This window comes from Microcaecilia unicolor, chromosome 3 (genome assembly GCF_901765095.1).
Source record: "Microcaecilia unicolor chromosome 3, aMicUni1.1, whole genome shotgun sequence".
Taxonomy (NCBI): Eukaryota; Metazoa; Chordata; class Amphibia; order Gymnophiona; family Siphonopidae; genus Microcaecilia; species Microcaecilia unicolor.
In genome coordinates this window covers 385654873-385679351 of record NC_044033.1, presented here as the reverse complement: position 1 = coordinate 385679351, position 24479 = coordinate 385654873, and the positions used below count along the sequence as shown (strand labels likewise).

The 24479-nt window shown below is 49.3% G+C and overlaps 1 protein-coding gene across 4 annotated transcripts in view; it reads left to right on the top strand.

Annotated features, from left to right (window-relative positions):
• The window catches only part of PBK (PDZ binding kinase), a 103442-nt gene that overhangs the window by 7880 nt on the left and 71083 nt on the right, over window positions 1-24479 (top strand). For all 4 annotated transcript variants that reach the window (XM_030195546.1, XM_030195544.1, XM_030195547.1 and 1 more), the window contains exons 2-3: window positions 1162-1247; window positions 12207-12306. In XM_030195546.1, the coding sequence (XP_030051406.1) occupies window positions 1190-1247; window positions 12207-12306 (158 nt within the window). In that variant the 5' untranslated portion in view covers window positions 1162-1189. The remainder of the gene's footprint in view (window positions 1-1161; window positions 1248-12206; window positions 12307-24479) is intronic.

Genomic DNA, 24479 nt, shown 5'->3' with positions numbered 1-24479 from the left:
CAGTCTAACAGGGTGGGGGTGTGTAGGTGAGAGATATGCATGGGAACATCAAAGCATTTCAGTGAACGTTTCCTTGTTCATCTCTGGATTACTAGGTCCATTTCCTACTCCCTGTTTGTGCTTTGTGGGATCTCAGCATTCCTCTGCCTAGTAGTTTTTCACAAAGCTTTCTTTAAGTCACTTATGAATGTATTGCTGAAGAACATTACGCCTTGAGGGGTTCTTGCGACTGGAGCTGGAAACTGTGCAGCAGACTTTTGAAGTATGGTACCTAGAAGAGAGGGAGAGCTATAAGCAGTAGAGAATGACATGGGGACAAAGTTTGTCCCCGTCCCCTTGGGCTCAGGGGGGGCCATTAGACTACCAGGAGGTTTTTTTTCGGGGGGTAGCAAAGCAGAGTAGTTGGGTTGGAGGGAGAGAGAGTTTGCCGCTAGACACCTCTCCTTTCAACCAACCCTTCTAATGCTGCCAGGGACCTGACGGAAAGTTCCTTGTGCTAAATTCACTTGAGAAACTTTTTTTTTTGTTTGTTTGGGGGGGGGGGGGGTGGGGGTTATAGTTGCGGGGTATGGCCTCAGACTACAAGGAAGGTGAAATTGTCTTACCTGATAATTTCCTTTCCTTTAGTCCGGTTGAACCGTCCTGAGACTCATCCTCAGTAGTCTGTGGCCCAGGGCTCTAGGGGTGCTCTGCTTTTTCCTTTATAGTTTAAAAAAAAATAGAGAATTTAAAGAAGAAAGCAAATTTGCATACACAGGGTAGCGAGTGTTATGGATGTAGTGATGAGGCTTAGTTAATGATCATTACAGCAGCAGTAGTTGATTGAGCATGGGTGCGAGTTCCAAAGGGATCTTCTGCTGCTTTGACAGTTGCATACTAGAGTTTTGCACTAAGCACCAGCCCCTTATATCGGTGACTTTACTGGAAAAGATCAGTTTCTCTACCTCCATCTGCGGGTAGGAGGGGATAACATCCACTCGTTCAGGTCAGTATAGCTGTAGTCCAACTAATGGAAAGAAAATTATCAGGTAAGATATAATTTCACCTTAGTTTGCCCTGAAGCATTTTTTTTCTATTTATCTCTAATTATTAAATCCTTACTCAAGACTAAAACATATGTGACTGTTTTTGGTTACCATAGAACTTTTATTTCTTTTACAGAACTAAAGCTTGACTGCTGTAAACCACAATGGATGAAGCAAAAAGTTTCAAAACACCTTGTAAACAGGATGAGAGAAAAAAACCTGGTAAGTGAATGTTTAAGTGCTAGGATGGCATTAGAGAATGACACGGGGATGGGGAACCGCAGTGACTGCGGGAGTGGGGAAGGGGACAGATCCTACGGGGATGGGGCAGGGATGGACACAGAGCCCACAGGGATGGGGACAGGGCACAAACTTTGTCCCCTTGTCATTTTCTACTTTGAAGCCTGTTAATGAACTGGGCTGTTGTTTATGTTTAAGTGATGCCTACAAAGATATTTTGATGTTTTGGAAATACAAGCAAACATACTGGCCACAACTAGCAAAATTTGCATAGGAGATCCTGTACATCCTGCTACCAGCACATCTACTAAGAAGACAACTTCTATTCTAGGAAGGACTGTGGAAGACAGGAGAGCTAGATTGAATCCTGAGATTGTTGATGTTTTCTTATTTATCCACAGATTAAAAAAACATAACAATGCTTTCCATATCATCAAGCTGATCAATCCATAGACTGGTGGGTTGTGTCCATCTACCAGCAGGTGGAGATAGAGAGCAAACTTTTGCCTCCCTATATGTGGTCATGTGCTGCCGGAAACTCCTCAGTATGTTCTCTATCTCAGCAGGTGGTGGTCACACACAGCAGCAGCTCTGGCTAGGCCTCCAAGCCTAATTTTTAGGTTTTGTTGAGTGCCTGGGGTTGAGGGCTCTTTTGAGCAAGTGCAAACCTGGTGGTGCCAGGTCCCTCCTTTTCTCCCCCCTCCCGCTGGCTCCGTTAAAAAAAAAAAAAAAAAATTTTTGAACGTCCTTAAAGGCGTTTATTTCGACGTTTATTTAAACGTTTATTGCAGCTACTCACTGGGACACCAGGTCGTTACAGCTCGGAGCGGACAGCAGGTAATTTTTACCTTTTTATAGCGGGCAGGGGATTCCCCGATTTATCTCCACGTGGCATATGGCGTCGGAGGGCGAGGGCGTAAAGAGTCGCTCCCCGGATCGCTTGGGCGCTTCTAGAGGGGATGCGGGGGTCTTAAAGCCTGATTCGCCCTTGTTGGGTGACAGTTTCGTGGCCGATGAATGTCCCGGTCCTTCCTCCGGCGTGGCGATTTTTCCCGCCATAAACGCCCATCCCCCGCTCCTCGCCTCCGCCATCTTGGCCGGCCACGCGGCTCGGACGGCTTCTTCTTGGGCCGCCCTTGAGGTTGGAGACATTAATGCCATGAAAGCCCTTAATTTGGGCGACGGCACAAAAGCGACTAAAGTTAAGCGCCGTTCTTCCCGCGTGGCTCCTTCGCGGAGTGTCGCGCCGGACGCCATTTTGGATGCGCAGCATGTCTCTCCCCCGCTCTTGCGAGCGCCGGTTGAGGGTGCGTCTAGGGCTGTTGCCCAGGCTGCGGAAGTACACAGTCTAGGGGGTTTCTCCCCCGAGTTTGTTTTGCTGCTGCATCAGGCCTTCCTTATGCAAAACGCTGCCCCTGCTCCCTCGTCTGGTAAAGAGGTTGAGGTTCCCAGAGGTAAACGCCCTCAGGTTGATTCCCAGGCCTTGGAGGACTTTGTCTCCTCCGATGTAGATGAGGGCAGCGTATCTGAGGTCTCCCAACGGTCCTTTGCGGATTCCTTGGAGGAGACGGATCCCCGCTCGGATGGAGCGGATGACCCCTCTGCAGCGCGGCTTTTTAGCTCAGAGGATTTGTCCAACCTGTTGGTACAGGCCATGGACACTTTGAAGATTTCCTCTCCGGAGGACGTCTCTCCCTCAGCCCCTGGTGGCTCTGCCATTATGCTGGGGACGAAGCGCCCGCCTAGAACCTTCCACGTGCATGATGCCATGCACACCTTAATTGCGGCTCAATGGGATGTCCCGGAAGCGAGCCTTAAAGTGGCTAGGGCTATGTCCCGCCTCTATCCTTTGACTGAAAGTGAACGTGAGGCCTATCTGTGGCCTACCGTGGATTCTTTAATCACTGCGGTGACTAAGAAAACGGCGTTGCCGGTGGAAGGTGGCACGGCCCTAAAGGACGCCCAAGACAGAAGATTGGAGGCGGCCTTAAGGTCGTCCTTTGAGGCGGCTGCTTTAAGTTTGCAGGCCTCAGTTTGCGGCTCCTATGTGGCCAGGGCGTGCCTGACTATGGTGCAGCGGGCTTTCCCCTCGGATCTTTCCTTGAGGGCTGATTGGCCGGCCCTGGAATCGGGCTTAGCCTATTTGGCAGACTTGCTGTATGATGTCTTGAGGGCCTCAGCGAAAGGCATGGCTCAGACAATCTCTGCGCGGCGGTGGCTTTGGCTGAAACATTGGTCTGCTGACCACGCCTCTAAATCCCGCCTGGCTAGATTGCCTTTTAAAGGCAAGCTGCTCTTTGGGGTCGAGCTGGACAAAATCGTGACCGATCTCGGCACGTCTAAGGGCAAGAAGTTACCAGAGGTCAGGGTTCGGGCTAGTACTCGCCCTGGTACCTCCAGAGGACGGTTTCAGGAAGCCCGTCGGTACCGCCCGGGCAGGTCGGGCTCCTCTGCCCCCTCTTCCTTCAAGAGGAACTTCTCCCCCAAGCAGCATTCCTTTCGCAGAGACCGCCGTCCCGGAGGTGCTCCCTCCGGTCCTCCCCCAGGGTCTCGTACCCAATGACGGGGCCTTGCTCCACGCCCCAGTGCAGATTGGAGGACGGCTGTCCTCGTTTATGGGCGAGTGGACCACAATAACTTCAGACGCTTGGGTGCTGGAAGTCATCAGAGACGGCTACAAGCTAGAGTTCTGCCGACCCTTAAGAGACGGGTTTGTACTCTCTCCCTGCAAGTCTCCGGTCAAAGCTGTGGTAGTGCAGCAGACCTTGAACAATCTGATCCGCCTGGGGGCGGTCGTTCCGGTGCCAGAAAATCAGCTTGGCAAGGGATGTTACTCCTTTTTCTTTGTGATACCAAAGAAAGGAGGTTCTGTACGGCCTATCCTCGACCTCAAAGGGCACTTTCGCATGGAGACCCTCCGCTCTGTTATAGCGGCAGTGAAGGCAGCAGAGTTCCTGGCATCCTTGGACATCAAGGAAGCGTACTTGCATATTCCCATCTGGCCTCCTCATCAACGCTTTCTGCGTTTTGCAGTACTGGGCCGACACTTCCAGTTCAGAGCCCTCCCGTTCGGGTTGGCTACTGCTCCGCGGACCTTCTCCAAAGTAATGGTGGTCATCGCGGCCTTCCTGAGGAAGGAAGGAGTTCAAGTCCATCCTTATCTGGACGACTGGTTGATCCAAGCCCCCTCTTATGCAGAGTGCGGCAAAGCTGTGAACCGGGTGGTTGCTCTTTTGAGCTCCCTGGGGTGGATCATCAACTGGGAGTAAAGCCAGCTGCGCCCGACTCAGTTCCTGGAGTATCTGGGAGTTCGATTCGACACCCAAGTGGGCAGAGTGTTCCTGCCAGACAATCGGATTGTCAAGTTTCAGGCTCAGGTGGACTAGTTCCTAGTAGCCTCTCCTATTCGGGCTTGGGACTACGTGCAGCTGTTGGGCTCTATGACGGCCACGATGGAAGTAGTGCCCTGGGCCAGGGCTCATATGAGACCACTACAACAATCTCTGCTGCTGCGCTGGACTCCGATGTCGGAGGATTATGCTGTGCGCCTTCCCTTGGACCCAGCAATGCGCAAGGCGCTGAGCTGGTGGACGCAGACAGACAAGTTGTCTGCAGGAATGCCTCTGGTGACCCCGGAGTGGATTGTCGTCACGACAGATGCCTCTTTGATGGGCTGGGGAGCCCACTGCTTGGGAAGGACAGCGCAGGGGCTCTGGTCTCCTGCAGAGGCAAGTGGTCTATCAACCTCCTGGAACTCGGAGCCATTCGGTTGGTGTTGTTGGAGTTCATCCCGGTACTGGTGTTGAAGCCTGTACGGGTCCTGTCGGACAATGCCACGGCTGTGGCCTATGTCAACCGCCAGGGAGGTACCAAGAGCGCCCCTCTAGCCAAGGAGGCCATGAATCTATGCCAGTGGGCGGAAGCGAACCTGGAACAGCTGTCAGCGGCCCACATTGCCGGAGTCATGAATGTCAAGGCGGACTTTCTCAGTCGCCATACCTTGGAGCCCGGAGAGTGGCAGCTATCTGCTCAGGCGTTCTTGGGCATCACGAAGCGCTGGGGCCAGCCGAGCCTAGATCTGAAGGCGTCATCGGCCAATTGTCAAGTGCCGCGCTTTTTCAGCAGAGGACGGGACCCTCGATCCCTGGGAGTAGATGCTCTTCTCCAACAGTGGCCGACACAAGAGCTTCTCTATGTGTTCCCGCCCTGGCCCATGTTGGGCAGGGTGCTAGACCGGGTGGCAAAGCATCCCGGCAGGGTAATCCTGGTGGGTCCGGATTGGCCCTGGTATGTGGACTTGATCAGGCTCTCAGTCGGCGATCCTCTGCGGCTGTCAGTGGAGCAGGGCCTGTTTCATCAGGGCCCCGTGGTGATGGAGGATCCCTCCCCCTTTGGTCTTACGGCCTGGCTATTGAGCGGCAGCGTCTGAGAAAGAAGGGCTTCTCAGACAAGGTCATCGCCACTATGCTGAGAGCGAGGAAGCGCTCTACTTCTACTGCTTACGCCAGGGTTTGGCGTATCTTTGCAGCGTGGTGTGAAGCAGGCTCACTTTCTCCCTGCACTGCTCCAATTTCTTCAGTGTTGGCGTTCCTGCAAGAAGGTCTGGACAAAGGCCTGTCGCTCAGTTCCCTGAAAGTTCAGGTAGCGGCTCTGGCTTGCTTCAGGGGCCGCCTGAAGGGTGCTTCCCTGGCTTCGCAGCCAGATGTGGTACGCTTTCTCAAGGGAGTTAATCACCTGCGCCCTCCTCTGCACTCAGTGGTGCCTGCGTGGAATCTTAACCTGGTGCTAAGAGCATTGCAGAAGCCGCCTTTTGAACCCTTGTCGAGGGCATCTCTGAAAGACCTGACGTTGAAAGCAGTCTTTTTGGTGGCTATCACTTCAGCCAGAAGAGTTTCCGAGCTCCAGGCACTCTCATGTCGAGAGCTTTTTATGCAGTTCACTGAGGCAGGAGTGACTATTCGCACAGTGCCTTCCTTCCTGCCCAAGATTGTTTTTCGCTTCCATGTGATTCAGCAGCTCTGTCTCCCTTCCTTTCGTAGGGAGGTCTACCCAGAGGAATACTCTGCTCTCAATTTCTGGATGTGAGACGAGTCATCATCAGATACTTGGAGGTGACCAATGATTTCCGGAAATCGGATCATCTGTTTGTCCTGTTTACAGGTCCTCGTAAGGGTCTGCAGGCTTCTAAGCCTACAGTGGCAAGATGGGCAAGGAAGCCATTGCAGCGGCTTAGGTGGCCGCGGGGAAGGCCCATACCTTTGCCAGGCATTACTGCTTGACTGTGGCTGCTCGGGCGGAGGCCCGGTTTGGAGCTTCAGTGTTGCGGTCAGGGATTTCTATGTCCCGCCCTGGGTGAGTACTGCTTCGGTACATCCCACCAGTCTATGGATTGATCAGCTTGATGATATGGAAGGTAAAATTATGTATCATACCTGATAATTTTCTTTCCATTAATCATAGCTGATCAATCCATAGCCCCTCCCAGATATCTGTACTGTTTATATTCTGGTTGAATTTTAGGTTCAAGTTTAGCCTTCAGTTACTTCAGGAGGACTTCGTGTTCAAGTTCTTCTTTCACTTGGATTCTTCAAGAGTTGAGACGAGTTTGTGTTACAGTGAGCTGCTGCATTCCTCTCCCCTCCGTTTTACGGGGCTGGATTGAGATTTAAATTCTGCCGGCACTCCCTCCCGCTTCGTGCGGCTGTAGGGCAGCTTTGTACCCCTCCCGCTTCGGCGGTGTTAGGGTCAGTCAGCTCCTCCCGCGGTTGTGGTTGCAGGATAAGCCAGATCCCCCCGCATCGGCGGGTGTGGTGTCCCTCCCCCGCTCCGCGGGGATGAGCTGGACGGATTCCCCTCCCCCACTTGTGTGGGGATGAGCTGGGTTAATTCCCCTCCCCCGTTTCGGCGGTGGTGAGCTGGGCAGAGTGTCCCTTCGTGGGTGTAATTCTCTAAGTGCTGAGTCCTGCGGATGGAGCTTTGATATCGACATACTGAGGAGTTTCCGGCAGCACATGACCACATATAGGGAGGCAAAAGTTTGCTCTCTATCTCCACCTGCTGGTAGATGGACACAACCCACCAGTCTATGGATTGATCAGCTATGATTAATGGAAAGAAAATTATCAGGTATGATACATAATTTTACCTTATAGGGCATATTTTTTCCCTCTAGGGCATATAGAACAGGCTGTATTTTATACCCCTGGACATTTTAACAGTGTGAATTAGGATTCCTTGGTGTAGTAGAAATCACCTATTGTTGGGGTTGGAAGAGTAGAGGGTGGTGGTGGGAAGGAGGGTTATTATAGCTGCTCATTGTTGTTATTGTTCTCCATTTGTAATTTATACACAACAGTTGCACAGCATATTCCTTTTTATATTTTAATAAAAAGATTTAAATATAAAATCATAAGTGTTCGAGGCTTCTGTAGATGAGGACAGAACCCACGGGGACAGAACCCACGGGGACGGGGCGGGGATGGAGACAGAACCCACAGGGGCAGGGGCGGAGACAAAGTTTGTCCCCGTGTCATTCTCTAGATGGCATACAACTGATTGTAATTCTTGGGTGGGAGGTGATCTGAATTGCTAGCTAAGCTAGTACTACAGTACTCACTAAAGAGAATTCATAGTGATTTGACATTTTAGCCACTAATAAGCAGGGGAATCTTTTACATTTCAGGTCCTTAGTAGTTTGTCAGCTTTTGTGAACCTGATTCACCAATCCTAAACTGTCCAGGTGTATATAAGTGCTACCATACTGGGACAGACCGAAGGTCTATCTAGTCCAGAATCCTGTTTTCAACAGTGGCCAGTCCAGGTTACAAGTACCTGGCAAGATCCCAAAACAGTACAATTCATTTTATGCTGCTTATCCTAGAAATAAGCAGTGGATTTCCCCCCAAGTCCATCTTAATAATGGCTTATGGACTTTTAGGAAGCTATCCAAACCTTTTTTTAAACCCTGCTAAGCTAACAGCTTTTACCACATTCTCTGACAACGAATTCCAGAGTTTAATTACATGTTGAGTGAAGAAATATTTTCTCAGATTTTGTTTTAAATGTACTGCTTTGTAGCTTCATTGCGCGCCCCCTAGCATTTTTGGAAAGAGTAAACTAGCGATTCAAGTCTACCCATTCCACGCCACTCATTAATTTATAGACCTCTATCGTATCTCCCCACAGTTGTCTTTTCTCCAAGCTGAAGAGCCCTAGCCACTTTAGCCTTTCCTCATAGGGAAGTCGTCCCATTCCCTTTATCATTTTCGTCGCCCTGCTCTGTACCTGTTCTAATTCCACTATATCTGTTTTGTGATGCAGTGACCAGAATTATACACAGTATTCGAGGTGCAGTCGCACCGTGGAGCGATACTTTTCTCTTTTTTCGAGGATTCTATTCTCTTCCCACAGTTCAGGGCCCTCTCTCTCGCCGGGAGTCTTCTACCGCCTCCTCATCAAGGAGGTTTTTTTGGAGGGAAGAGGAGTGCTCCCTATTCCTACAATAGGTGTAGGTACACTCCTGCTTCTCAGCAGCCTGTCCAGGCTGAGTCCCAGCATGCTCGTTCCCGTCAACGGCGTGCGACTAAGGCCCCTGCGGCTCCCCATCAAAAGCAAGGGATGGGCTTTTGACTGGCTCCAGCACAGGATAGCTTTAGAAAAAGTGTCCATGCCAGATGACTTGCCAGTCGGAGGGAGGTTGATATTTTTTTTACCAAAGGTGGCCTCTTATAACCTCCGACAGGTGGGTTCTTCAAATTGTCCGGTTAGGATACACTCTCAATCTGGAATCCACGTCTCCAAATTGTCCACCAGGGGCTCAGTCCTTCAGCTCCCAGCACAAGCAGGTACTTGCAGAGAAACTCGCCGCCCTTCTAAAGGCCAATGCGGTCGAACCCATTCCACCAGGGGAAGAAGGGCTGGGATTCTATTCCAGGTACTTCCTTGTTCCAAAGAAAGCGGGAGATGAGTTCCATCCTAGACCTAAGGGCCCTGAACAAATTCCTAGTCCGAGAAAAGTTCAGGATGGTTTCCTTAGGCACCCTTCTTCCCATGATTCAAGAAAATGATTGGCTATGCTCTCTGGACTTGAAGGATGCCTATACACACATCTCGATACTCCCAGCTCACAGGAAGTATCTTCGATTTCGGTTGGGAACTCGGCACTTTCAGTACTGCGTACTGCCCTTTGGTCTCGCGTCTGCGCCCAGGGTTTTCACAAAGTGCCTGGCAGTTGTCGCAGCATCGCTACGCAGACTAGGAGTGCATGTGTTCCCTTAGCTCGATGATTGGCTGGTGAAGAGCACTTCAGAGGCAGGCGCTGTATAGTCCATGCGGATGACTATTCGAGTGCTAGAACTACTGGGGTTCGTAATCAATTATCCCATGGCCCACCTTGTCCAGGTTCAGAAATTGGAGTTCATTGGAGGTCTGTTGGACACACGGGCGTCTCGAGCTTATCTTCCCCAGGCAAGGGCAGACAATCTCCTGGCCCTAGTGTCCTTGGCTCGAGCGTCTCAACAGATCACAGCTCAGCAGATGTTGAGACTCTTAGGGCACATGGCTTCCACAGTTCATGTAACTCCCATGGCACGCCTACATATGAGATCAGCTCAATGGACCCTAGCTTCCCAGTGGTGCCAGGCCACGGGATCTAGAGGATGTGATTGCAGTTCCCTTCAGTGGTGGACCATTCGATCCAATTTGACCATGGGACGTCCATTCCAAATTCCTCAGCCACAAAATGTGCTGATGACGGATGCATCCCTCCTAGGGTAGGTGCTCATGTAGATGGACTTCACACTCAGGGAGCTTGGTCCTTTCAAGAAAAGGATCTTCAGATCAACCTCCTGGAATTACGAGCGATCTGGAACGCTCTCAAGGCTTTCAGAGATTGACTGTCCAACCAAATCATTCTAATTCAGACAGACAATCGGGTTGCTATGTATTATGGAGTGTTTTCCGACCCTCATCACTCAGAACGAGGGGTCACTTCCATCCCAACCTCCAGTCTCTGGCTCTCACGGCCTGGATGTTGAGAACTTAAAAATTGCCTCCTTGAGTCTTTCAGAGGGTATCTCCCGAGTCTTGCTTCCAGGAAAGATTCCACAAAAAAGTGTTATTCTTTCAAATGGAGGTGGTTTGCCGTCTGGTGTGACAGCAAGGCCTTAGATCCTTTTTCTTGTCCTACACAGACCCTGCTTGATTAACTTCTACACTTATCAGAGTCTGGTCTCTAGACCAATTCCGTAAGAGTTCACCTTAGTGCAATTAGTGCTTATCATCAAGGGTAAGTCTGTCTCTGGATAGCCTTTAGTAGTTCGCTTTATGAGAGGTTTGCTTTTGTCAAAGCCCCCAGTCAAACCTCCACCAGTATCATGGGATCTCAACGTCGTTCTCACCAGCTGATGAGAGCTCCTGTTGAGTCACTGAATTCCTGCCATCTGAAGTACTTGACCTGGAAGGTCATTTTCTTGGTGACTGTTATTCAGCTCATAGAATCAATGCGCTTCAAGCCCTGGTAGTGCATGCACCTTATATCAAGTTTCATCATAACAGAGTAGTCCTCGACACTCACCCTAAGTTCTTGCCGAAGGTGATGTCGGAGTTCCATCTGAACCAGTCAATTGTTTTGCCAACATTTTTTCCCCGTCCACATACCCTCCCTGGTGAAGACAAGTTGCACACCTTGGACTGTAAGAGAGCATTGCCCTTTTACGTGGAGCGAACAAAGCCCTATAGACAGTCCGCCCGTTGGGAGGCCCAATTGACCAATGTTTCTTGTTTTGAGTGCGCCTGGGGGCTAGGGATACCCTAATCATGAGAACAAGCAGCCTGCTTGTCCTCGGAGAAAGTGTAGATACATACCTGTAGCAGGTATTCTCCGAGAACAGCAGGCTGATTGTTCTCACAAACCCACCCTCCTCCCCTTTAGAGTTGTTCTAATTCTCTTTTTTGCTTTTTATTAAACTGAGGAGGGCACACTCGCGCTGCGGGCGGGAAGCTGTTCGTTCATGCGCTGTTCGTTCTGTCCGCGCGCCGGTGCGTTCTAGAAGTTTTTTTTTGTTCTCTTAGGGATTTGCCAGTCTCCTGGGCCGTTGCGGACGACGACCCAATTGTGAGAACAATCAGCCTGCTGTACTCAGGTATACCTCCTACAGGTATGTATCTATACTTTATCTTAACCATATTTAAATCTATGTATCATAAAATTGCCCCAGAAAAGCAGCTGAAATAGGAGCTTTAATTTTATTTTCTTATTTCCCATGCCAGAATAGTCCAGACTAGTGGGTTGTGTCCTTCTGATAGCTAAAGGAGAAAAAAGTTCAGAGCTGACTTCACTCCCCTTATAGAGAGTGGTACTGCCTTCTGCTCTTCAGCATTTCTGTCTCCAGCAGATGGTGCAACCTTGAAGCCATCCTCCCCTGATGGAACAGAATCCCAGTCAGGCTCCCAGGGTGCAACTTTGCAATCCAGTTCCCTTGGCTGGGCAGGTATCTGTAGGCTCCCAGGGCTTTAGTTGTTTGCTGCCTCTGATAGAGCAGGTAAAATTAAAAGAAAAAAAAGGGTAATTCTACTGAAATTGAAAGATCTCTGGTTTCTTAAGAGCATTGTATTATCTGCATGGTGAAATCTATTTTAGAAGAGATTTCTGTTTCTCCTGGGGAGAGTTCTTGACCTGCTACTTTTTTTGGCCTTCAGGTTTAAAGTTATGATGAAAGCAAAAATCATCTCTGCTTTTACTGTTGGAATGCTAAGAAAAGTGTCAGTGATGAACTGGCTCAACACTTGAGTCAGTTTTGTAGATTGTCTAGTCTTCTTGTTTAGTTATGGATCTAAGCTGTCAAATACACGTCAGTTTATTAACAAAATACATTTGGATATGACTTTGTTGTTGGGATGAATTTAAGATTCATGTATAACTTTTTTTTTTTTTTTTAATAGGGTTAGTGTTTGGAACACCAACATCTTTCATGATTCCAGCCTCCCCTTTCATGAAGAAGTTAGGCTATGGAACTGGGGTCAGTGTTTACCTCATGAAAAGGTAAGTGGTAAGATTTTTAAACTTGTAGATGTTGACCAGTTTTTATTATATAACTCTGTGCCTCACTGAGATCTGTGCATTTTATTGTAGTCCTCCTACTGGCTTGAATTTGGTAGACCAATATTTTTTAAGCCAGTCCTGTAGTATCCTGTAGCCAGTGAGGAGGCATGTATATTATCTGTGGATTTCTTTTTTTTTTTTTTTTTTCTTTTTCTTCAAAAAAGAAAAAAAAAAAAAAAGCTAAAGAATACAACTTCAAGGGGAGGTGGGAGTGTATTTGAAAATACTTGGCTTCTTATCCTCTGAGAACACCTGCTATGAGTGAGTAACTTTGCTTTCTCCAAGGACAAAAAGGCTGTTGTATTCTCACAGCTGGGAATCCCTACCTACCAGGCTAACTGAAAAAAAAAATGCTAGGATATTAGGGACTTGAAACGTTAAGTCCTGTAAGTCAACTAACCTGAAACTAGTTGTGAAAGTGCAGCCTGGAACTAAAGAAAACTGGGGGTGGGGGGATGGATTGCATTCTAGACACCAAACAAATTCTTCAGGACTGCCTGAACCAGCTGTCATGTTGGTACCCTGCTCATGGCAGTGATAAGATGTGACTGTGTGGACACATTATGTCGCACCTTTGCAAATCTCCTCTATGGAGAGGCTGACCTCAAGTGGGCTACCGACATAACCATGGCTTTGACATTATGAGCCTTGACATGACATGAGTCAGCCTAGCCTGGGCATACTTAAAGGAGATGCAGTCTGCTAGCCAGTTAGAAATTGTGCATTTTGCTGAAGGCTACCCCATCTGGTTTAGATGAAAAGAAACAAAACAAAAAAACTAGGTGGACTGTCTGTGGGCTTTAGTCTGCTCCAGATAGAAGGCTAAGGATCACTTCAATCCAAGATATATAGCCAGCATGCGGTTTTGGGAAAAATGTTGGTAGAACAATTGATTAAGATGGAACTCCGACACTACCTTAGGAAGGAACTTAGGATATGTGCGGAGAACTAATCTTTCCTTGTCATCAGCAGCAGATGAATCCATTAACTGATGGGTTATGTCCGCCTACCAGCAGGTGGAGATAGAGAACACTGAAAAACCATAGTGCTCTATGGACGGCTAGCTCCATCTGCCTTCAATATTTCTCTATCTCCCAGCAGGTGTGGACGTAGCTTGATCAGCTCCTGGAAAAATTCTGCCTGGGGTGGCTCCTGTGCTTTGCTAGTTGAAGCTGGGGTGTTGTGGCTGGTGGTGCCCACTTTGAAGGCATATAGGTTCGCCCTTTCCCTGCCTTACCCATCCCCCTGCCTACTGGAATACCTCTGTTGCTGCCTGCCTCCAACTTTCCTCACAGCGTTTAAAAATTAAAAAAAAGGAGTACGCATGGATTCTGTGTAATTCTGAGGCTATTTTCAGCCTGCAGCTTGACCGGAGCTCGTTTGACTCGGTCTTTTGAGGTGAGAGTGGTGCCCAGCTCCTCCGGGGAGGTCCCGCAGACGCCGTTCCGAGCGGGGTAAGTGTTGGTGCGAAGCCGCCATTTTTCTTACCTAATTCCGCCCGGTTGGGGCAATGGCTGCTGAGGCAGTTAAATGCTGCTCCCATTGTGTGCGGGGCTGTGTAAGATGTGCTCTTTAGACGCTAGAGCTAGTACGAGCATGGTGAGTGATGATTCTTCCCACTCAATGGAGCTGGCAGCGGGCGCCATTTTGGAAGCGCCGCATATCTCGACCCTCGCTGTTGCAGAGGAGTCTGAGTGCAGGGGGACGCCTCGGTCAGAGCTGGAGAAAATTGTTAAAAGCCCCAGCAGTTACCCGAGGAAAGGCCGAGGTCTTCTTCCAAGGGTTCTGTGTGGCCCTCCTCTTCCAGACCTCGCTTCTGTGAAGCTCGCAGGTATCGCCCGGGACGCTCTGCTGGGTTTTCTCAACGTGCCCGTTTTCAGCAGAGGAACTCCTTTTGCTTGGACAAGCGTTCCGCAGTGACTGGTTCAAGGCCTGGAGTTAATGGGCGGCCCCCTCAATGACGGGGCGCCAGTCCATCCCTTGATTCCTGCAGTAGGAGGACGCCTTTCCCTCTTTCTCGAGGAGCGGACCAAGATTACCTCAGATCAGTGGGTCCTGGACCTGATCAGAGAAGGTTACCGATTGGAATTCAGCGCCCCGGTGAGAGACGTAAGTTCCGATGCGGTACTGCTGTCAAACGGTCGGCAGTAGAGGAGACCTTATAAGTCTTGTTGCACCTTGGAGCGGTGATCCCTATGCCTCCTGCCGAACACGGCTGCGATCGCTACTCCATTTACTTTGTGGTGCCTCGAAAAGGCGGGTCTTTCCGACCGATCCTCGACTTAAGGTCAGTCAACAAGGCACTAAGAGTGCGGCATTTTCGCATGGAAACCCTGCGCTTCGTCATTGCGGCGGTTCAGCCAGGAGAGTTTCTCACGTCTCTGGACCTAAAAGAAGCTTACTTGCACATTCCTATTTGGCCCGCGCATCAATGGTTCCTCTGGTTTGCGGTGTTGGGAAAGCATTTCCAGTTTCAGGCCTTGCCTTTTGGCCTTGCCACAGCTCCCCGCACCTTTTCCAAGGTAATGGTGGTAGTAGCTGCCTTTCTTAGGCGAGAGGGTATCGGGGTTCACCCGTACCTCGACGACTGGCTGAGAGCGGATTCAGCAGACGAAAGTCGTTTGGCCACAGCCAGAGTGGTCTCAGTACTGCAGTGTCTTGGCTGGGTCGTCAATATACCCAAAAGTCACCTGACCCCCTCTGTCTCTAGAATATTTGGGAGTCCGGTTCGACACGGCATCAGGGTTTGTCTTTCTACCCGACCAAGGACGGTGCAAGCTTCAGAATTATGTCCATCTGCTCATGCGGATGCCTCGCCCGGGGGCTTGGGACTGTCCAGCTGCTGGGGTCGATGACGGCCACTTTGGAGGTAGTGCCATGGACGAGAGCACACTTGAGACCACTGCAGATTGCCCTGCTTCAACGATGGTCTCCAATGTCCCAGGATTATCAACGCAGACTAACGTGACTCCCTGCGGCCCGGCTCAGTATGGAGTGGTGGCTCTCCGACAGCATGCTGCGGCGAGGAATGCCGCTGGCGCTTCCCTCTTGCTGCCTGGTGATAACCGATGCCAGCCTGGTTGGCTGGGGAGCACATTGCCAGGGAAGCTATGCCCAGGGTCTGTGGACACCCGCGGAAACGGGGTGGTCCATCAATCGCTTGGAACTGAGAGCGATATTCCAGGATTTTCTGGCCTTTCACAAGACTCTGGAGGGGCTGGCTATCAGAGTTGTCAGACAACACGACAGCGGTGGCCTACATAAATTGCCAGGGCGGCACTCAGTGCCGAGCACTGGCCATGGAGGCCGCTCAGATTTGCCACTTGGCCGAGCTTCACCTGCAGCTTCTTTCTGCAGCGCATATAGCAGGTCAGAGCCACGTGCAAGCCGATTTTCTAAGTAGGCATCAAATCGACCCAGCAGAGTGAGAACTGGCAGATGAAGTGTTTCTTCAGATCTGTGCCAAATAGGGAACGCCCGTAGCGGATCTAATGGCGTCTAGCATACGTACGGTACCTTCTTTTCTGCCTAAGGTGGTTTCAGCGTTTCACCTAAACCAGCCCATTTATCTGCCCTCCTTTACTAGGGAGGAGTTTCCAGAATCTTTTGGGCAGTTACATCTTCTGGATGTTCGCAGGGCTCTCTTGCAGTATCTGCAAATGTCAAATGATTTCAGGACCTCTGATCACCTTTTTGTCTTGTTGTCAGGTCCTCAAAGAGGGTCTCTAGCGTCTAAGGCCACTATAGCCCGTTGGCAAGAAGTCATTTTTTCTGCGTATCTGCTGTCAGGGCGGTCTCCACCTGACACATTTAAAGCGCATTCCACAAGAGCGATTTCCTCCTCGTGGGCCGAAACAGGAGCACTCTCTCTTCATTGAGATCTGTAGTGCGGCTACTTGAGCTTCTCAGCTCTCCTTTGTCCGGCATTACAGGTTGAATGTTGCAGCAAAGCGGGACATGCAGTTTGGAGCGCAAGTGCTTGCTCGTGGAGTGGCATATTCCCGCCCTAACTAGGGAGTTTTTGTTCATCCCATCAATTAATGGATTCATCTGCTGCTTATGACAAGGAAGGGAAAATTAGGTTCTTACCTTGGTAATTTTCTTTCCTTTAGTCACAGCAGATGAATCCATGATCCCTCCCTGTCTGACTCTGTTTTTTGTTCAGTTTTTTCCTGCAGATATGTTCCCTCATTGGGAGAAGTTGGAAAACAGTCTTCAGGATTTCTGTTGACTGTTCTGTTACAGAAGGTTGAGATCGTCCCTCCTTTGTGTGGTTATTGCTCCTGTTCTGGGGCATTCGTTCCCTGTGAGAGAAGTTCATGTTGTTCAACTTTGAGGATACACTCTGCTTTGGAAGTTTCAAATACTGAAGGCAGATGGAGCTAGCCGTCCTTAGAGCACTATGGTTTTTCAGTGTGCTCTATCTCCACCTGCTGGTAGGCAGACATAACCCATCAGTTAATGGATTCATCTGCTGTGACTAAAGGAAAGAAATTTACCAAGGTAAGAACCTAATTTTCCCATTATAGTGAAACTTAGTTTAAGGTGAATCAGCTACTGGGACCTGAAGTTCATGGACTCTGCGAGCTGAAGTGATTGTCACCAAAAATACAACTTTCCAGGTCAAATACTTCAGATGACGGGAATCAAGCAGCTCAAAAGGAGCTTTCATCAGTTGGGTGAGGACAACGTTGAGATCCCATGACACAGTTGGAGATTTGACAGGAGGCTTTAATAGCAAACCTTGCATGAAGCGAGTAACTAGAGACATCCCCACACCCATGGTGGAGAGCCTGGCTGCTATGTCTAAATACAGCTCAACCCCATTAAAACGCAGTGCTTGGGGTCCAAGGAATCACATTGCGGTATAAGCGGATTGCATTAGAAATTTCAACCCATTTTTCTGCATTCAACATACAGTACCTGCTATATGTTTCGCATGTGCGTGAAAATTGAAGTACTAGAGAATACCAATATTGTATATAAACCATGTTTCAATCTTTTATTGAAAAGGGAAAACATAATGCACTCCGTATTTATTCAAACAAATGGGCTATGTCTCTTCTAAGCTTACATAAACAAAGAAAAATTAAGAGTGTACTTTAAAGTGGTTCATTTCTTGTTTAAAAAATGTAGAGGGTTGACTGTTTATTTGTGTATCTTTGCTTCTTTTTAATGATTTCAATCAACTATTTGTTATAAACCTAAAGAGAATCTACCTTTTTCTGTTTCAAGAAATTTCAATCTCATTTGCAAACCTTTAAGTGCCTCTGTGATCTTAGGTGGCGGCTCAGGTTCCTCATCCTCGTCAACTTCGGTTGCATCCAGATTATGATTTTCGCCAGTAACGTTATTATTTCCGACAGTCATGTGTTCCTACGTAGGACGTCTGTTATCCCCATCTATGCAAGATTCTATAGTGGCCCCATGAGGTACTTTGTCAAACGCTTTTTGAAAATCCAGGTACACAATATCAACTGGCTCGCCTTTATCCACATGTTCCTTGTCATCAAGCAGATGAAGCCATTACGTATGGGTTATGTCCATCAACCAGCAGGGGAGATAGAGAGCACTCAAACTTTCACAGTGCCCTCTTGGCCAGCTAGCTCCACTGCCTCTTCAGTATTCTCTATCTCCCTTAGCAGGGTGGCTGCAACTTGTTCGAGCTCCAGAAAAATCTGCCGGGAGGTGGTTCCTGGCTTGCCAGTTGTTAACCGGGGTGTTGGAGGCTATAGCAGCTTCACTTTAAAGGCACATAGGTTAGCCCTTTCCCTGCCTTACCCATACCTCTGTGGATGTGGACATATTGCCTTGTTTTCCCTGTCCTTACCCACCAACAGTGGATGCAGGCATATAGGTTCGCCCTTTCCCTGCCTTTCCCACTCATCTGAGCCTCCGGAGTTTTCAATACCTCTGCTTTCCTCACAGCTTAAAAAAAAAAAAAAAAAAAGTTGTGTCGCGTTTTTAAACGCAGAGACGCTGGAACAGAGGTTTTTGACCTGATTTTCAGTAGGATCGTAGTTGTACACTAGATCCTTTGAGGTAAGAGTGTTTTCCACCTCCTCCGGGGTGGGCCCGCGATCGGGGTGATTTTGGCGCAAAACCGCCATTTTGGATTTTACCGCCGTTTTTCGGCGATGATTGCGGACAATGTAAAGCGCTGTTCCACTTGTGGCAAGCGCAAATCAGCAGCAGGGCTCTGTAAATCGTGCTGTATTGGCGTAGGAGCCGGCCCGAGCATGGCGAGCAATGTTTCTTCCTGCTCTGAGCTGGCAGCGGGTGCCATTTTGCTTACACCGCATGGCGCGGCCTCCGTGGACACGGAGAGACTTGAGCCGGGTGGGGCACCTCGAGATGAGGTTATTTCAGGAATGGCTAGCACCGGACAGGATTTGGGTGCCCAGGGTGAGATTTTCTCCCTGGATTTTGTGCTTTTGCTGCATAAAGCATACATGATGAAAAGAGCCCTTCCTCAAGGGTCGCCTGAGGCTCCTCTGATTGTCCCCCCCCCCCCCCCCCCCGATGGATTCTGGCCTGGGACTGCCCAGTGAGGCTTTTTTCCCGGATGCTTGGCTTAAAGATAAGTGCAGAAGGGTTAATTCCCCTTCAGATTGTGGTGCACCTTTCCCCCCCCCCCCCCCCCCCCCCCCTGTGGTCGGCGTGTGAGGATTCGGAGAACTCTGACAGACGTTCTTGGTCTGAGGAACCAGAGTCAGGTGCGGATTTACCACAGGATCTGGATGATCCCTACGCGGTGAGGATTTTCCACCGTGATGAGCTGCCAGCGCTTATTTCAGATACCCTGCAGGCCCTCTCGATTGAAGATCCTGACAGTGGCATGGCCTCCTCGGGTAATCCCAGGATGGCTAGTACCAAGAAAGCTGCTCGGGCCTTCCCTTTGCATGACTCCATCCTAGAGCTTGTTTCGGCTCAGTGGGCTGACCCCGAGGGACCTTTGAGAGTTTCCAGGGCTATGGGGCAGTTATACCCTCTGCGTGAGGGACATATGGCTCATTTTCAAATGCCTACAGTGGATGCCCTAGTCACTGCGGTGACAAAGAGAACTACCCTCCCTGTTGAAGGAGGTGTTGCCCTGAAGGATGTTCAAGACCGTAGGCTGGAAACAGCGTTGAAACGGTCCTTTGAAATTGCAGGTCTCACTGTTCGGGCGTCTGCATGCAGCTGTTATGCTGTGAGAGCTTGCCTAGCTTGGCTGCAACAGGCAGTGGCTCAGCCCGGAGATGGAGCGGAGCCCTTCTTGGATGTGGCTCCGCGGATGGAGGTGGCCTTGTCCTTTCTGGCTGATGCCCTTTATGACCTTGTCAGAGCTTCAGCTAAACAAATGGCAGTAGCAGTGGCGGCTCGCCGTCGTCTGTGGCTACGACACTGGGCAGCGGACATGGCCTCTAAGCAAAGGTTGGTGACGGTGCCTTTTCAAGGACTTCTCCTATTTGGTGAGGAGTTAGAGAAAATTGTGAAAGGCCTGGGTGATCCAAAACCCCAGCGCTTGCCCGAAGATAGGCAGAGGCCTTCCTCTAAGGGCCAGGCGGTCCACTCCTCGTACAGACCTCGCTTCCGTGAAGCTAGAAGGTACCGCCCGGGGGTACAGCCAGGAGAGTTTCTCACGTCTCTAGACCTGAAAGAAGCTTACTTGCACATTCCGATTTGGCCCCCACACCAGAAGTTTCTGAGGTTTGCGGTGTTGGGAAAACATTTCCAGTTCAGGGCCTTGCCTTTTGGCCTCGCCACAGCTCCCCGAACCTTTTCGAAGGTAATGGTGGTAGTAGCTGCTTTTCTCAGGCGAGAAGGTATCAGGGTTCACCCGTACCTAGACGACTGGCTCATCAGAGCTCTCTGCAACAGAGAGCTTACAAGCTACAGCCAGAGTGGTCTCAGTACTGCAATCTCTAGGCTGGGTCGTTAATATGGCCAAAAGTCACCTGTCCCCTTCACAATCTCTAGAGTTTTTGGGGGCCAGGTTCGACACAGTCTCTGGCTATGTGTTCCTACCCGAGCTAAGGCGGTGCAAGCTTCAGAATCAGGTCCGTCTGCTCCTGAGGATGTCCCGCCCGCGAGCTTGGGACATTGTCCAGCTGCTGGGATCGATGACAGCCACGATGGAAGTGGTACCCTGGGCGAGAGCGCACCTGAGACCTCTACAGTATTCCCTACTCCGGAGATGGTCTCTTATTTCTCAGGATTACCAATGCAGACTTACTTGGCTCCCTGCGGCCCGTCTCAGCATGGAGTGGTGGCTCTCGGACAGCATGCTGCGGCGAGGAATGCCGCTGACGCTCCCCGTTTGGTGCCTAGTGGTAACAGATGCCAGCCTGAAGGGCTGGGGCGCACACTGCAAGGGGAAGCATGCCCAGGGTCTATGGACACCCGAGGAGTCGGAGTGGTCCATCAACCGCCTAGAGTTGAAAGCGGTGTTTCAGGCGCTTCTGGCCTTTCAAGTGACCCTGGAAGGATTGGCTGTCAGAGTGATGTCGGACAACACGACAACGGTGGCCTATATCAATCGACAAGGTGGAACAAGGTGCAGAGCACTAGCCGCGCAGGCCGAACTGATTTGCCACTGGGCCGAGCTGCATCTTCATTGTCTGTCGGCAGCTCATATTGCAGGTCAGAGCAATGTGCAGGCCGATTATCTGAGCAGGCATCAGATCGATCCAGCAGAATGGAATCTGGCAGACGAAGTATTCCTGCAGATCTGTGCCAAATGGGGCAAGCCCGTGATGGATCTAATGGCGACAAGTGCCAATACCAAAGTCCCGTGCTTCTTCAGCAGACGGAGAGATCCTCGCTCGGCGGGGTTGGATGCCTTGGTCTCCGGGTCTACTTTGTGTTTCCCCCATGGCCCTTGATAGGGCGCCTGCTCTTGCGGATTCGGCTGCACCCAGGAGAAGTGGTCCTCATCGCCCCGGATTGGCCAAGGAGACCTTGGTATGCAGACCTCCGACAGATGCTCCTGGAGGCTCCTCTGCCGTTACCTCTGGTACCGAACCTGTTGACTCAGGGACCGGTAGCCATGGAGGACGCCGGCCGCGTTGGTCTTACGGCATGGCTATTGAGAGGGCGCAATTGAGGGATAAAGGTTATTCCAATAAAGTTATTTCCACTCTCCTGCAAGCCCGCAAGCAGTCCACTTCCGTGGCTTATGCCAGGATTTGGTGCCTGTTTGAGTCTTGGTGTGCTTCCAGAGCCATTGTTCCAATGCGGGCTCCTGTCTCGCCGATTCTGGACTTTTTGCAGGAAGGTGTACAAAAAGGCTTGGCCTATAATTCCCTGTGGGTGCAGGTGGCAGCGTTGGCCTCCCTTCGTGGTAAGGTGGAAGGCGTGTCTTTGGCTGCTAACCCAGATGTGGCACGGTTTCTTAGAGGGGTGCTTCGGCTCCGACCTCCAGTGCAAGCACCCTGTCCAGCTTGGAACCTGGGGCTAGTTTTGAAAACCCTGCAGGCATCTCCTTTTGAGCTGCTTCGGCGAGCATCGGAGAAAGACTTGACACTGAAGGCCGTTTTTCTGGTGGCCATTACTTCGGCGAGACGGGTGTCAGAGCTCCAGGCGCTGTCCTGTAGAGACCCATTTCTGCAATTTTCAGAGTCCGGAGTCACGGTTCGGACCGTGCCTTCCTTTATGCCTAAAGTGGTTTCAGCCTTTCACTTAAACCAGCCTATTTTCTTACCCTCTCTTTCAGAGGAAGAGTTTCCAGAATCTTTTGGCCAGCTGCACCTTTTGGATGTGCGCAGGACTCTGCTGCAGTATCTGCGAGTTACTAACTCTTTCAGGACTTCTGATCATCTGTTTGTTTTGCTATCCGGTTCTCGCAGAGGGTCTCCAGCGTCTAAAGCCACTATTGCCCGCTGGCTCAAAGAAACTATCTTTTCAGCTTATCTGCTGGCCGGCAGGGTTCCGCCTGTAGCCTTTAAGGCACATTCTACTAGAGCGATTTCTTCCTCTTGGGCTGAAACTGGAGCACTCTCTCTTCAAGAGATATGCAGTGCAGCAACATGGGCTTCTAAGCTCTCCTTTGCCCGACATTACAGGCTGGATGTGGCTGCCAGGAGGGATGCGCGTTTTGGTGCACAAGTGCTAGCGCGTGGTGTGGCTTGTTCCCACCCTATCTAGGGATTGCTTTGTTACATCCCATACGTAATGGCTTCATCTGCTTGATGACAAGGAAGGGAAAATTAGGTTCTTACCTTGGTAATTTTCTTTCCTTTAGTCATAGCAGATGAAGCCATGAGCCCTCCCTGTATGATTGTCTGTATGCTGTGAATCTGTTTTTCAGGTTCTGTTCTAATTTCCTGAAGTTCCTTCCTTGGGAGAAAGTTGGAAAACAATCTTCAGGATTCATGTTCAGTTTAAATTTAGGAGGATGTGTTCATTCCCTCCAGGAGGCGCGTGTGTTCCCCTCCAGTTCTATAAATAGGAGGATGAGTTCATTCCCTCCAGTGTGTTGGGAGGATGTGTGATTCCCTCCAGGAGGCGCGTGTGTTCCCCTCCACTTATACAATAAGGAGGATGAGTTTATTCCCTCCAGGAGGATGTGCATTTCCTCCTTTGAGTTCATGCCCTTGTGATGGGCCATCGTTCGCTGTGAGGAAAGCTCTTGTGATTCCCATTGCGGTTTGCCATACTGCTTTGGAAGCTTCAAATACTGAAGAGGCATTGGAGCTAGCTGGCCAAGAGGGCACTGTGAAAGTTTGAGTGCTCTCTATCTCCCCTGCTGGTTGATGGACATAACCCATACGTAATGGCTTCATCTGCTATGACTAAAGGAAAGAAAATTACCAAGGTAAGAACCTAATTTTCCCTTTGTTCACCGCTTCAAAGAAATGTAGTAGATTGGTGAGGCAAGATTTCCCTTCACTAAATCCATGTTGGCTTTGTCTCATTAATCCGTGCTTTTGATTATTCTCTGTAATTTTGTTCTTTATAATAGTCTCTACCATTTTGCCCGGCACTGACATAAAGCTCACTGGTCTATAATTTCCCAGATCTCCTCTGGAACCTTTTTTTTAAAAATCGGCATTACATTGACCATCCTCCAATCTTCCGGTACCACGCTTGATTTTAAAGATAAATTACATATTACTAACAATAGTTCCGCAACAACTTCCATGCAAACAAAGATATGGACTTGAAATTTTGAACAAGCATTATGCTTGTGCTGGACATAATACTGCCAGATTAGCAACTAACCAGCATCTATAACCGCCCTGCAGGATCTCTTCAAAGTTGGCACTGTCAGCACAAATGGTAAAATGTACCAATGTTCAAAGCCAATTATTAAAAAAGAGTCTGCCTGAATCAGCTTGTGAACAGTATCATCTGAAAGAGAAAATTGTGCTCTACAACACTGATATGGTTAGTTGCAAATCTGGCAGTATTATGTCCAGCACAAGCATAATGCTTGTTCAAAATTTCAAGTCCGTATCTTTGTTTGCATGGAAGTTGTTGCGGTCTGAATATTGGTCCAAATATGTTCCGATGAGTCGCGACCAATTTTGATGCACACTTTGAGTCAACTTGTTTGACTGGATTTTGCATCCATAATGTTAAAATGTATTTCATCGGAATTAGCATCAAAAACTGTACAGGATTTGAATTTTGTATCCATTCTTATAAATGTGTTTGGATTTTATTAGACCCAAAAAATGGCATTTTGGTAAATGTTGCGCGCTCATGGACTGACAACCTTTCAGAAAAGGGGGTCTAGATCTGCAACTATTGCAGTTAGAGACCTCAAATTTTGGGAAACTTCGTTTAACACCTGACTCGCGCAACAGATAAAATTTGAACAAAATTGGAGAACATGATGGTGGGAATGTTTTTTAATTTTAGACCACTTGGCATGGAATGACCCATGTTTGAAATTGCTATTAATTTGTTATTGTGGGAAGCTATCTGAAAAATAAAACTTGAGTACAAATAAGAAAGAACTGAACTTCTTAAAACTATTGCAGCTCCTTTACTGGGATCTGCCTTTTCAAGACCGTTTCCATTACCTTATACACTTTGTAAATTAATTGCTACTAGTTTAAGATAATATAATTTGGGACCCTTTTTGTCTCAAGCATCTCTTGAGTAAGCTGGAAGAATTAAAATGC